Genomic DNA, 13,773 nt, shown 5'->3' with positions numbered 1-13,773 from the left:
TTTAACAAACTCCTTCTAAAGGGCACAACAACAGCAATTTGTAATCATTCAAATTTGTTATTTGAATCTAAAATATTAACAAAAAAAAAATGTTTAACAACCAGATCATACCAAACCACCATTATCGTCTGCTTAAAGTGCAAGAGACTTCACCTCATCTACTTTCCAAAATCCTTCCTCGTACTTACACCACCTTACTATCCCTTCATCAGTTCTTGTACGTTGGCACATGATGCACGAGTCATCCATGCATGTGATAAATTCGCGCAATCGAGAAGCCTTTTGGCGAATAGTAGAATCAATTTCATTGATAATTTTTTTATACCGAGGACGAGGAAGGGGGAGACTTTCTGTTGCGAATTCGATGAAAAACTCACACCAATAACAACTTGATGTGTGGAGCAAGGGATAATTAAGCAACCAAAATCAAAGTGTATGGAACAGTTATAATCACAAGCCAAAAGTAGAAAACAACAGCGAGGGAAAAGGAAGAGAGAACACAAAGAATTTGTTGACCCAGTTCAGTCCAAATTGACCTAGTCTGGGGGAGAGAGCAGCCCTCCGTTCCACTATATGATGAGTAAGGTTACAAAAGAGATTTCAATGGGTTACAAGAATAAGTCTCCCGCCTAATTCTACCCAATCTCAGCCTCTTCCCGTAACCAAGAGACTCAATCCTAATAGTGTTTCCAAGGTGAATCAACCCTCAAAACCTAGTGTTTGTTCCAAAGAGACAAACTCTATACAAACCCTAGTTTTGTTGTTGTCTTTCTAAACCCTTGTTTCAGCCCCCTCTATCTCAAGGTTTACACTGATACAATGCATATATCTATATATAAAAGTTAACCCATGCCAATTTTAAAGCCCTAATTTTTCCTAAACCCTAATGACTAAAATTCCTGTTTTACCCTAACCTATTTAATTAAGAGATAAATTTGAAAATCGTATTACTCCTATTACTACTATTTGTCTCTTCTCGCAATTCCTCACTCTTTCTCTCTCTGCTATTTCCAAAACCCTAATTTTCTCTCCGCCGTAGGGTTTTGAATAGCTTCCGCCGCATCCCCCAATTTCTCATTCTTCCTTTCTGTTCATTATGCCTAAATCAAGCAAGAAATCCGCTAGAAAGCATGCTTTTTTCATCAATCTATTGTTAATTTAAGGTTTTGTTGTTGTTTGTGCTAATTTGTTGATTTTTTGTTTGTTTTTGATTTGTTTGTAGGTTGATGCTGCTCCTGTTGTTGTTTCTCCAGTGAAGTCTGGAAAGAAAGGTACCAGTACCACCTTTACTTTTCTGATATTCCTGCGGTTGATTCCATGAAAGACGACTTCGACTTCGCCGGTGCCGGCGATAATCCAATTCTCAAGGTCGGTGAAAAAAAGGAAATCGGAAAGCAAGGTTTGAAGAAGAAGCTTCTCAAAGAAGGTGAAGGTTGGGATACTCATGATGTTGGCGATACCTGTGTTTTGATTTTTGTTATTTTAATTGGATCCGTTAATTTCTATGTTTGATTTAGGTTATGTTTGGATGTGCAATTGTAATTTAGTTAAGCACTTACTGAAAAGTGCTTATCATATCAGGTTACTATTAGTCCTTATCACCATCCATCTGCCTATCTATTATTATTCTTGAAGAGGTAAATTTTTAAAAGTCAGGCAACATTTGTTTGTCATCAATAACGTATTGTTTGTTCTATTTCTGATCGATTTCAAACAATAAAAAGCAAGAATTGTCTATATGACGAAACTGAAAAAATTGATTCCTTTTGTAGTTATCAGCAAATGAGATAGGATCCCTATTATGAGGAAATTAAAGGTGAGTTATTCTTTACTATTTGAGCATGTAGAAGTGATTTCTAAGCCATTTGTGAAGAAAATAAAAGATTATTTGCTGCTTACTTTTGATATTGAGGATTGATGTAACTGAAAACTTTTGATGATTTGCAGCTAGATTTTGAGAGTCAAATGAAATTAAAAGCATGGCAGGCACAAAACATCCCACTTAAATGTAAAACTAATTTTATAGTGTTTTTTGGTGAAATGGATATCAATTTGTTTGAATTGCATATTGTTGACATAAAGATATTGTGGTAGCATATTTCAGTCATTGGCCATAGCAGGTTCAGCTGGTTGTGTTGCTATCGTTGTAATGTAAATTCTAGAATATGACGTAGGAGTGTGAAGCAACATTTCTCATCTTTGTTGATTTAAGCATGGTCTGTTTGTAAGGCTTGGGAATTGGTTTTGCTAACAGTGGCAATAGCAGGTTTCGCCGGTAGTGTTTTAATTTTTGGATTCATGTAAATATTATAATATATGTATTGATGTGAAACAACTTTTCTCATTTGATTTAAGCATGGTTTCTTTTGATTCATGTCTGCAGCTTGCATTGATTATGTGGAGGGAGGTGGCCTTAGTGTGTCTTCTTGCATAAGAAGGTTGATTTGCTTTAGTATCTTTATGTTTTTTGGTGTCTAAAGTTAGATGGAGAGGTGTGTTGAAGTTGATTTGAAAAGTAATTAAAAGTCATCTTTTATTAAAAGAAATGTGAACATGATGTGAGCTCAACGTAATTGTTTAGAGTTGTAACCAAAAAAAAAAAAAATTGTTTAGAGTAATTAAAAGTCATATACTATTAAGAAGAGAAAATCTGAACATGATGTGTGCTAAATATAATTGTTTAGTGATATGCTAAATACAGGAGGATTGATTGTTGACCACAAATTTTTTTGATGAATGATAATGTTTACCTTTGTAACAAAATTCTTAATTGATCGATCATTTTGATAGAAAACAAAAATCTTAAATCCATGTACAAAAAGCATAATAACGATATATATGGAAATTTATGCTATAATAAACCCCAAGGTTATCCCACAAAGATTGTATACATATATTATTTTTGACACCATATGATATAAGATGATTTTTAGCCGGTGTCTTATGATGAAACAAAACTACAATGTTTGAAACTTCTTGCATAGAGGCTTTGTGTAGCAATTTCAGAGCATTTTTGTTTTTGATTTGAAAACTGAATTAATTGAGTTGGTGACATGAGTTTTTAAAACAAATGATGGTGCTGTGCCATGTTGGCCGATGCTTTTATCCTACTACCTTGGTGTAGCGCAACGAAATGCTTGATATAACAAAAAGATAATGTGCAGTCAAGACTAAAAAAAGGTATATACTTGATCTGAATTTATCATTGCTAATTTTAATGCATCACTACTTTTTATTCCTCTACGACGTTTCAATTCTTCAGAACTCCTATACCTTCTGTTGTCTATAAAACCCATTATTCACTCTTTTGTCCGCTGCCTTCATAAAATCTCACAATGAAAGATACTACTCCACACAACTTAAAAGAACCTTCATTCTATTAGTTTAAAAAAATGACATCTATTGTTGATGTTTGGTTCGTACCAGACAAGCATAAGCCATCGAAAAATTATGCATGAATATGATTATGGTTGATGAGAAGGTACATGGTTATACTGTTTTTTTTTTAAGGATGCTTAAACAGTTGATTACTTTCAATTTTATCATGTTATTTGAATGATCAGTTAAACTGTTGAATCTTATAATATGGACATTTGTTTAATGCTTTAATTTTATAATGAATCCCTTCTTATGTATACTAAATCATAAATCATAACTTTACCCCTCCACATTCGTATCTTTATACACATATATAATATATAATATATTTCACTACTATTTATGCCTAAATCGTTGATCGGTTATTGTCTGTTATACATGTTGTTGATTTTTTAGGGTGGGAAAATTCATGCATACGTTTGAAAGGCTCTGGTACCTCCTAAAATATTTGAAGAAGGCTCAGCTTATGTGGTGTAGGAATTCAAAGTTGCTTTCAATGATGTCAACTACAGGCTCAATTTATGAGGTGTAGGAATCCAATGATGTTGATTTACTTGAGTCAACTAATGAGTTGCGGATGAAACAATTACTTGAATCACATAAGCCAAAAAGAAGCTCAAATTGAGATGACTACAAATGAACACGGATATATTTCTCTGATAGTTCTTTTATGTTTGAGTAACACATATATATTTGGCCTTCTATTCTTCCTCACTATGTCAGCTTCTATCGTAACAAATTTTGTAGCAATGGATTTAAATTGTTAACTATTTTCTTATTAATACAATGCAATTTAAGTTGTTCATGCTTTTTCTTATCATGGTATCAATCTTTTTTCAAGAAAATTTCTTTCTATCACCGTGCTTATGTTTTGTTTGCTATTGGACTCCAATAAAAAGTTGTCAAATAAGAATTAATGATTTGTAATTTAAATGAAAAATTTTAACGGGATATACTAACTAAGTCATGTCGATGAAGGTTGACTAATTTGATAAAAATTTGACATAAGGTTTATGTCAAGATGATAAGACTAATCGAATACTTTTTTATCATATGATCCCTAAAATACGTTGACGGTTTTTTTTAAAAAAGAAAAAAAGAAAAATGCAGTTACACAATTATTTGCTATGTCCGTGGGTTCTAATTTGTTTGTAAGTGTAAAACACTTTTCCACCGACAGTGCATATCCATTAATCTCTATATATACGAATTTTGAAGTTGAAATTTTTCAAATTACCTTTCAGCAGTGTATGTCAACTGATCATCACTTACATACAAGTTGAAATGGAAGATTAACGTCACTATACTCTGCCTGCTGAGATTCAAGGAAATCTTCAATAATCGGGTTAATTTCTTATCAGATTGTTCAGCAACGTAAACAAAAGGCTCCATTGGAATCTTGATGAAGTTACTTCTCAACATTGATAAATCAAGTGTCTTCCAAAGAAATTGATCACAGCAAGCCATGCGCCACGCGCTACAAACATGAGCAATGCCAGACATTAACTCGAATATTGCAAGCAACTGAAAAATCTTCACCAAAATATCTCTGTCCAGATCCTCCCATCTCCTTGTGTTCGAAACAACGCCTTCCATTTTGGCGATTTTCTGAAATTTTTAAGAAGCTCGTCAACCCAAATTTAAAACATAAATAAGTTTAAAGTATGCATATTCGAGTAGTTGATAAAATAAATACAACGGTATAGTGAACATAGATTGGTCTAGTATTTAAGAAATCAACTTAAATTTCATTAGGAGTTGCGTTAGAATCATTCGGTGAAACTTTGTTTTGAAGAATTTCAAAAATGATGTTTTGGTCACACGGTCACGTCATTCTTAACATTTTCTATGCTTATATTGCACAAAATGACTTGCAAATAAAATTAATTTTCTGCTCATTGACATAACTAATGAGTCCAAATAAGTATACACCTTTTCTTTTTTTTTTTTAACTTGTAAATAGCTATACACTTCAATTTATCTTATTTTTACTTCTTAAAAACATGGCAATTTGATTTCCTATGCTTGTATCGATAAACAATGATCTTATTGCTTCAAAATTATACTAATTGAATTAATTCTTAAAAATGTATGCATTGATTTTGTTTGACCATTTTAAACTGCAAACTTACACGAGATTTAACTAAAATAAAATAGTTTTATGGGTTAAATAAGTTTCTGGTCCTTATAAAGATATCGAGTTTTGTTTTTAGTCCCTCTAAAGTTTTGTTTTAAGTCAACTTATGTGTATCTTTTAAAATTTTGAATTTCTTTTTGAAGTATGTATGTGTGTGTGGGGTATTGATACATGTGATATGGTTTGGTTTTGGAAAAAGAATATAAAAGTTGATATGATTTGAGTAGTTTTCAAAAAAAAAAAAATTATATATAAAGCTATCCAATTCAATTTTGTACGATTTTTACTTTTTTGGGTTAATTTACGGTGTTGATCTAGATCATTTTGAATTTGAATCCAAAATTTCAATTTAAATCTCACATGAACAATTGTGGGACAACTGAAACACAAATGTTCCTTATAATTAATTCATAAAAGATGAAATATTAAGACTTTTGTAACACTCAGTCAAGGCCGGAAAGAAAAGAAAAAAAATTTAGAGAGGGACATTCTTTACCGTATAGCAGCGAATGAGTTTAAAGCAATGACCAAATATAAATGTATGAAATCACTAACGAAACTACAAAATAATAGACATAAACATAAATTACTTTAAAAAAATCAAATCAAATTGATCATTCAATGTATCGATATGACAAATCAAAGAGAGAGAGATTTATACCTCAAAAATGTGAATGAGATATCAAGTGAAAATGCTTACTTTGTAGTGAAGAAATAAGGGTCTGGAGTAATGGTTAAATACCAAATCCTTAGAGACTCTATAAGAACGTCAAACTTTTGTTAATATCCTTATAAGCGATATGAATAAATGCGGTCAATAGAAGTAGTTAAAATCCATTATAATAACTTTGACCGAAAAAATGTATTACCATAATTGATTCATATGCACTCTTGACAATGAAAAGCGTAAATAGAATTCCGAAATTAAATATTTTATACACTATATAGTGATTTTTAGTGTGCATATACCTCCGTTCGACCAAACAAGAAATGACGCGTATTATTTTCTTTATTAAAAACGTAAAATGTAATAATAAATCAAAATTACCAAAAAGGGGTGTGTATGAGAAGGGGAGAAGCATCCTAATGCTCCTTAGCAGTGAAGTCTACAATTTTAAAGAGACGAATACATGACACAAGCCTAAGGAATGTCCATGCATCCAGTTTGGCTAACCAGTTTGCACTAGAGTTGCCTTTACGCGGAGTATGAGAATAAGAAAGCTTCCGAGAAAAGGGGTTTGAACTCAACAATATTTTCAACAATTGCAGCATATGGACGTGTTGACGAAACTCCATCTTCAATAAGAGATACAGTAGTCTAAGAGTAAAATTCACACATGATATCTCTATAGCCAAGATCCCAAGCCATTTGTAAACCACACAAGATGGCTTGAAGTTCAGCATTGACATTTCTAGTAATTCCATAGCTTCTAGCAAAGTCAACCAATTCCAACCATATCATGAACGTCCAAGGGTGTCAAGAGAATTACCATCCACGTTCAGTTTTGACAGAGTGACCAGTATAAGGGCACCAAGAAACAAGTCTTGGAATGCGATGGGGTACACAGGAAGCATTAGTATATGTTAACCAATAGTAGGTGCTTTTAGTTGAATCAGGGCCGTCTTAACAAATTTGTTGGCCCTGTTTAAATTTTTAAGGATTCACAAAAAAGTTAAATTGTGGGCCCCAAAAAACCTAAATAAGACACTAAAAAGAAAATTATTAACAAAAATCACCTTAGTGGGAGTTGAACCCACAACCACAAACACAACCCCAAAAGCAAGCGCACCACTAAAGCTCCGTGTCTTGTTTGAAATCTTATTCGCATTAACTATATATAAATACTAATTAAGTGCCTAACATATAAAAAAAATATGTTTCGGGCCCCAAAAAAATCGAGGCCCGGTGGCATAGCCCAGCCTCGACGGGCTATGGGCCGGCCCTGAGTTGAATAATCTCATGTAGCAGAAGGTTCCCAAATGAGAACATCCTACAGTCCAAGACATATTAAAACCTGGTTGAAGAATTGAAGATGTGTTGGTCATAGACTTTCGAGGTATAAGAAACACTTTTGTAGTCAAACCTCATCAAAAGTATGAGAATTAGACAAATACTTACTGGTCAATAGTTTCACCCATAATTTATCGAAGTATTACGGGTATTATTTTTTTAAATTAAACTCTGATATTTATAATTATATTTTAATGAAGAATAAGTGATCCATATTTCTTTCGTTGTACATGCATATAAATTTTATTGTATTTTTTTAAACGTATCTTAGTCATCGTATCGTATCATTAATTTAAAAAATTCTATATATTAGCTTATCCGTATCATATTACACCTCCACTATGTATCCCAACTTCATAGTTTCTCAATGAAAGAAGCTTCTAATTTTTGAAGGATCCAATATCCTCTAATTTTAGGCATGTGTTTCAACACATGCTCCCCTCAAACAACTTAAAACTCGTTCTAGATATTTATAACGTTTTATCTATATCAACCATCAAGTTATATCTCTTAGAAATCGTATAAACGATGTTCATATATTATTTACCATAAAAAAATGGACAAATATTATTTTATCTATTATTTAGGGTTAAATATGTTTTTTGTCTCTATAAGTTTATCAAATTTTTCGTTTTAGTCCCTCTAAAATTTTCTTTCGACTTTTAGTCCCTATAAAATTTTCAATCACCAATTTTGGTCCCTATTTTTAAGTCAACTCATGTATTGTTTAATGAAATTGAGGTTAAATATGTTTTTAGTCCCTATAAAATTGAAAATAAGTTTAGTCCTTACTTAATTTCAATAGTTTTTTTAGTCCATACAAAAAATATTTACATGTAATTATAGTCCCTGCTAAAACAAAGTTTGTATAATTATCCTTAAACTCTTGAATTTTTGAACGATTTTTCTGAGACAAATTTAGAACATTACAAAATGTCATTTACTAAAATTTAGAATTGTTTAACATGAAATGAATTAAATATGAATTTTTTTAAACGACAAAAGTTCAAGATAAAAGCAACGAAAAATTAGATATTTTTAAACGATAAAATGTTCATATACTAAAATTTTGAGATATTTTTTGCGGAGGAACTTTTAGTAATGTTTTTAACATGTATGCAAAAAATTGTTCAAAAACTTAAAAGTTTGAGCATAATTAAACAAATTTGAATTTACTATGCACTGAAACTGAATGCATAAATTTTATATGGGGACTAAAAAAACTATTAAAATTAGGGTCATGTTAACCAGTGCCCCGGGGCACTAGTTAAGAAAACCATAAAGAGAAAGTTTTAAATTAAAAAGGACACTTTATTGACTTTTAAGGGATTGACAACACAAATTTCAATGCAATACATACTATATTTGCTTCTTAACTAGTGTCTCGGGGCACTGGTTAACAATACCCTTAAAATTAAGTAAGGACTGAACTTAAAAAGTTCCAATTTTATAGGAACCAAAAACATATTTAACCCATGAAATTGTTCATAAATGTGTAGAATATTGTAAAAATCTCTCCAAAAAAATTCTAATTTTTTTTTTGGAGAGATTCTTATAATATTATAAACTTTTTTGCAAAATTTTATTAAAAAAATCTGAATTCTACATGAGTTTACTTAAAAGGAGAGTCAAAAAGTGAAAATAGAAAACTATTGAAGAACTAAAAGTCGCAGAAATTTTTTATAATGACTAAAATTAAAAGTTCGTATATTTATAGGACAAAAAACATATTTAACCCTGTTATCATTAGAAGTGTAACATTTGTGTTCATATTATGTCCAATGCCTAGGATCCATGTCCAGTGTTTGTGTCTCTACACGTGCTCCATAGTTCAGAAATGAAAATCTTTGGGATGAATTGTGCAACTTTTGGCCCCTGTTCAAGGCATTCTCCATGCTTGTTTACAAAGAAAAGCATTTCAACGTGTCCACCCCTTCCACCATTTTGGTGACAAACTCCAATTATGCTCCTAAAACACAACCCCCTTCAATAACAATTCTATACAAGACAGTGGCAAACTTAATCATATTGTGAATACTTGTTTTATACATGATCTACTTACCACAGATTATTGTAAATGCTAAAACTCAAGAAGGATTGTATGTGAAGGATGCCCCTCAAATCAATCAAACTTGAGAGCAGTGCCACTAATACAAGTTTCAAGCACAAATATTCGGTCCTCACCTTGCATGTTATGCCTTTGATTTTCAAAACTGTTCCTATAAAGTTTCGGTGAAAGAAAACAAACAGTCTTACAAAATGAAGCCAACTAAATTTAGAGCACAAAATAGAACTTATTCTTATGCACAGTTACAAGATTTAACAAACTCCTTTTAAAGGGCACAACAACACCAATTTGTAATCATTCAAATTTGTTATTTGAATCTACAATTAAAAGAAAAACTTAACAACCGAAAATGTTCAACAACCAGACCATACCAGATCGCCGTTATTCTCTGTTTAAAGTGCAAGGGACTTCACCTCATCTTCTTTCCAAAATCCTTCCTCATACTTGTACCACCTAACTATCCCTTCATCAGTTCTTGTACGTTGGCACATGATACACGAGTCATCCATGCATGTGATAAATTCGCGCAATCGAGAAGCCTTCTGGCGAATAGTAGAATCAATTTCATTGATAATTTTTTTATGTTGAGGAGGGGGGAGACATTCCATTAGAATGCAATGTGATATATTGAGCACTTCTAAATGTTCTAAGCTGTCTAGGATGAGAATGAGAACATCCCTATATAGCGTTGAACACCGAAGGCTCAAGACTCTCAATTTTGGAACAAATGCAGCAAGAGTTGAAGCAAAGAAGATGTCACATGGCCCCATAATCTTGAGTTCACTGAAGTTCTTGCAGTTTGTTGCAATTTCCTCTAGAAAATATGGCGGGTTTGCTATACTAGGCATTGTAAGAGACTCCAGCTCTTTCCAGCAACGGATTGCCTTGCACATTCCTGTTCTTTTAATTCTGTTCCAAGCCGGAAGAACCAGTCGTTTGAGCTGTGGGCACCTGCAACAAGGGGTGAGATTAGTTATTTAGGCAATTCACATTGTACTATCCATTTTGAAGGAGTGCTAATAACTAGCAAGGAGTGCCGCATTATCTTTTCAAAAATAAAAATACAAGCAACTTATCCTACGAAACATCGTACGAAAAGGTGGTTCGATTCAAGTTATGAGATTGACGGAATATGTATTGTAAGTGTAAAGTTATTTTACACTGACATCCGATGAACCGATCACAATTCTTCAATCTAGCGAATCATGTTTGACGGTTTTTAAATAAAAGGCGGTTATGCAGTTATTTGTTATGTTGGTGAGTTCTAATTGGTTGTCAGTGTAAAACAACTTTCCACTGGCAGTGCATATCCATTAATCTCTCTAAATATATTTTAAAGTTGGAATTACCTTTCAGCAGTGTATGTCAACTGATCATCACTCACGTACAAGTTGAAATGGAAGATTAATGTCACTATACTCATTCTGCTCAGATTCAAGGAAATCTTCAATAATCGGGTTAATTTCTTATCAGATCGTTCATCAACGTAAACAAAAGGCTCTAATGGAATCTTGATGAAGTTACTTCTCAACATTGACAAATCAAGCGTCTTCCAAAGAAGTGGATCACAGCAAGCCATGCGCCATGCGCTACAAACATGAGCAATGCCAGAAGTTAACTCGAATATGTCAAGCAACTGAAAAATCTTCACCAATATATCTGTGTCCAGATCCTCCCATCTCCTCGTGTTCGAAACAACGTCTTCCATTACGCCTGTTTTCTGAAATTCTTAAGAAGAATTTCAGCACCAAGGAACGCCTACAAAAACCAAATTTAAGACAAAAAGTAAGTTTAAACATAAACCTAAAAACTGGAGTAGAAGCATAACATAAAAAGAAGAAAACGTTTTCCGAATTTAACAAAGGGTAAAACAATTAAAAAGATCACCAAAGTTAAGAGATTAACAAATGATCAATTTAAACTAAGAAATTATTACATCTAATCTAATATCACTGACGCAACATCTCTACAAAGCAATTCAAGATATCCATAAACTCTCCAAAAAAAACACTGTTAAAGTTCAGATCGATCTTTGATTAGACAATTTCATCATGAGTGAAAAATGAAAATTAACTTCACTATGTAACTTGTGCCAAATTCCATTATCCTTCCTAATACAAAAAATTCTAATTTTCTCGCATCAGATCTTGAAAGTGTCATATCCAAAAAAAAAACAATAAGTGGTTTGTTCAATTACCACCAACTTCCTCTGATCAACCAAATTCAAGAGACCAAGATATGAAAAATCAAACAAAACAACTCTTGGGGACTAAAGAAATCATGGGTTGGTCAATTCAAACGAAGATCTAATACATGTGACATAAATTTACTATCTTTAAGAAATTAGAAATGAAACAAGATATGAAAGTACATGCATGATTGTGTCTTGTGATTGTTCATGTGTGTACAGTACAGAAGAGAGAGAGAGAGAGAGAGAGAGAGAGAGAGAGAGAGAGAGACAACACGAGAAGAGTGCGGGGTGGAGGATGATGGGGTTGTCCTTGTTCAGGAACAGAGTTGTTGGTGAATGAATGAATGAATGAAACACAAAATGCAGAGGTTTTGATTTGTTCGGTACTTTCGTTCATTTCTTATTCAATTAATTAATTAATTTAATATTTCTTCCATCCTAAATTATAAATTGTTTGAGTCATTTTACACAAATTAAAAAAGATAATTAATTTTATATTGAAAAATAAATTATAAATTATTTTACAAAATTATCTTTTTATTAATGATGTGGAAAGGAGAAATTAATAAATTGAAAAAAATTAAATAAATAATTGAAAGTATAATAAGAAAAATAACATTTAATTTTAATTTTTTATAATATAATTGAAAGTATAACATTTAATGTTTTGTTGATACTATAAAACGATTTATATTTTGAAATATATTTTTTCTAAACATTTATAATTTGGTGCAAAGGAAATAGTAGTTAACATTTTTTTTTTGCCGTTGGTGTTTGAACTTCATACCTTATATATATTATTATGCATTGTTCCTAAAATAGTAGTTAACATTTTATCGGTACTTTCTCATAGAAATATCTAACAAAAATCATAAATATTGATAAAAAACATTTTAAAATATTAAATTTGTTTGAAATGTTCTCCATTACTAAATTATTTTTTATTTGTAATGTATTTAATATCAACTATTTTCATTTTAAAGTATGTGTCAAATTTAAAGAGATAATCTGTTTGATTAATTAAAGAAGCAATGTATCTAGTTTATATTATAGGATAGATACGTTAATTTTTCAGTGAATCTAAAAATAAAATACTCCCTCTGTCCCGCAATAGATGATCCATTTGAAAATGTGTAATTTTGACCTAACTTACTTTGACCATATTTTGTACTAATATACAAAGATAAATAATATCATATAAGATGTCGTTAGATTTGTCTCGATGAGTATTTTCAAAATATCAAATTTTCATAATTTTTTCTAATATATTATTCAAGATATTTAAGCTCAAAATTATGCATTGACATGCGTAATAAGATCAACTGTGTCAAATATTATAGGACGGAGGGACTAGTTTTTTATAATAAAAAACAGAAAGAATATATTTGTGGAAAAACAAACTTTTTAAAAGGATTCTATAATTAGAAAAGGATATCTAATAATTAATTATTTGTTATGATTTCATTGATGGAAGTCAAATGAGGTGTGTGGAAAAATGACAAAGACAAAGATGCGCATAACAAGGGGCGTTTCGGATTTTCAAAAGGAGGCTTGGAATTATTTAAGGCTGCAAAGCGACGCCGTTTCGTTTAGGATCCGTTCGTTACGAAACTGTGTTACCGCCTTACCGGTTTGGTTTAGATAGATTTTTTGACAAAAGCGGTTTTTATGTTGGCTGCTCATTTTAAGGGAACGCCAGCCTTGCAAATTCTTAACTTCTTTCACTTCTTTGCTTTGCTTTCCAACTAAAATATTCACATGTAGTACTTTACTTCTTCTTTTTTTTTTTTTTTTAAGGGGAATATACTTTGCTTCTATTTTTAGGGGAATACACTTCTTTTTTTTAGTACTAATATTCACATACTGACCATTACTGCTATTACGTTTATTTTTTTAACGGTTTGCTATACTAATATTCACATACTGACCATTACTGCTATTACGTTTATTTTTTTAACGGTTTGCTATACTAATATTCACATACTGAC

General features: G+C 31.6%; 1 protein-coding gene and 1 pseudogene across 7 annotated transcripts; both read right to left on the bottom strand.

The window, feature by feature from the left end:
• On the bottom strand, positions 1-4,974 carry LOC146958449 (F-box/LRR-repeat protein At3g48880 pseudogene; annotated as a pseudogene).
• Positions 4,975-9,178: 4,204 nt separating this feature from the next.
• LOC146958448 (F-box/LRR-repeat protein At3g48880-like) lies at positions 9,179-12,131 on the bottom strand. 7 transcript variants are annotated; one of them, XR_015024639.1, is made up of 5 exons: positions 12,060-12,131; positions 10,944-11,352; positions 9,966-10,545; positions 9,589-9,745; positions 9,179-9,495 (listed from the first exon to the last, which is right to left on the bottom strand). XR_015024639.1 is itself a non-coding variant. In XM_085739978.1 (4 exons), the coding sequence occupies exons 2-3, from the start codon at positions 11,300-11,302 to the stop codon at positions 9,987-9,989; spliced, it is 918 nt and encodes a 305-aa protein (XP_085596104.1). In that variant the 5' UTR covers positions 11,303-11,352; positions 12,060-12,131; the 3' UTR covers positions 9,401-9,495; positions 9,966-9,986. The 7 variants fall into 7 exon arrangements, 5 of the variants coding, with proteins under 5 accessions (XP_085596104.1, XP_085596100.1, XP_085596101.1 ...); XR_015024640.1 differs by having other exon boundaries at positions 9,589-9,739; XM_085739978.1 differs by lacking the exon at positions 9,589-9,745 and having other exon boundaries at positions 9,401-9,495.
• Between the last annotated feature and the right edge of the window lie 1,642 nt (positions 12,132-13,773).

This window comes from Medicago sativa, chromosome 1 (assembly GCF_051527215.1).
Source record: "Medicago sativa cultivar Bolivia chromosome 1, Bolivia_mono, whole genome shotgun sequence".
Taxonomy (NCBI): domain Eukaryota; kingdom Viridiplantae; phylum Streptophyta; class Magnoliopsida; order Fabales; family Fabaceae; genus Medicago; species Medicago sativa.
This window is presented reverse-complemented; position numbering and strand designations above follow the sequence as displayed.

What these genes read in the sequence shown, in the direction of transcription:
- LOC146958448 (XM_085739978.1), bottom strand. Translation starts at nt 11,302, where the DNA reads ATGGAAGACGTTGTTTCGAACACGAGGAGATGGGAGGATCTGGACACA. An exon ending in TTGACATACACTGCTGAAAG is followed by an intron (nt 10,546 to 10,943) that starts GTAATTCCAACT and finishes CCCTTGTTGCAG; the next exon opens with GTGCCCACAGCTCAAACGAC.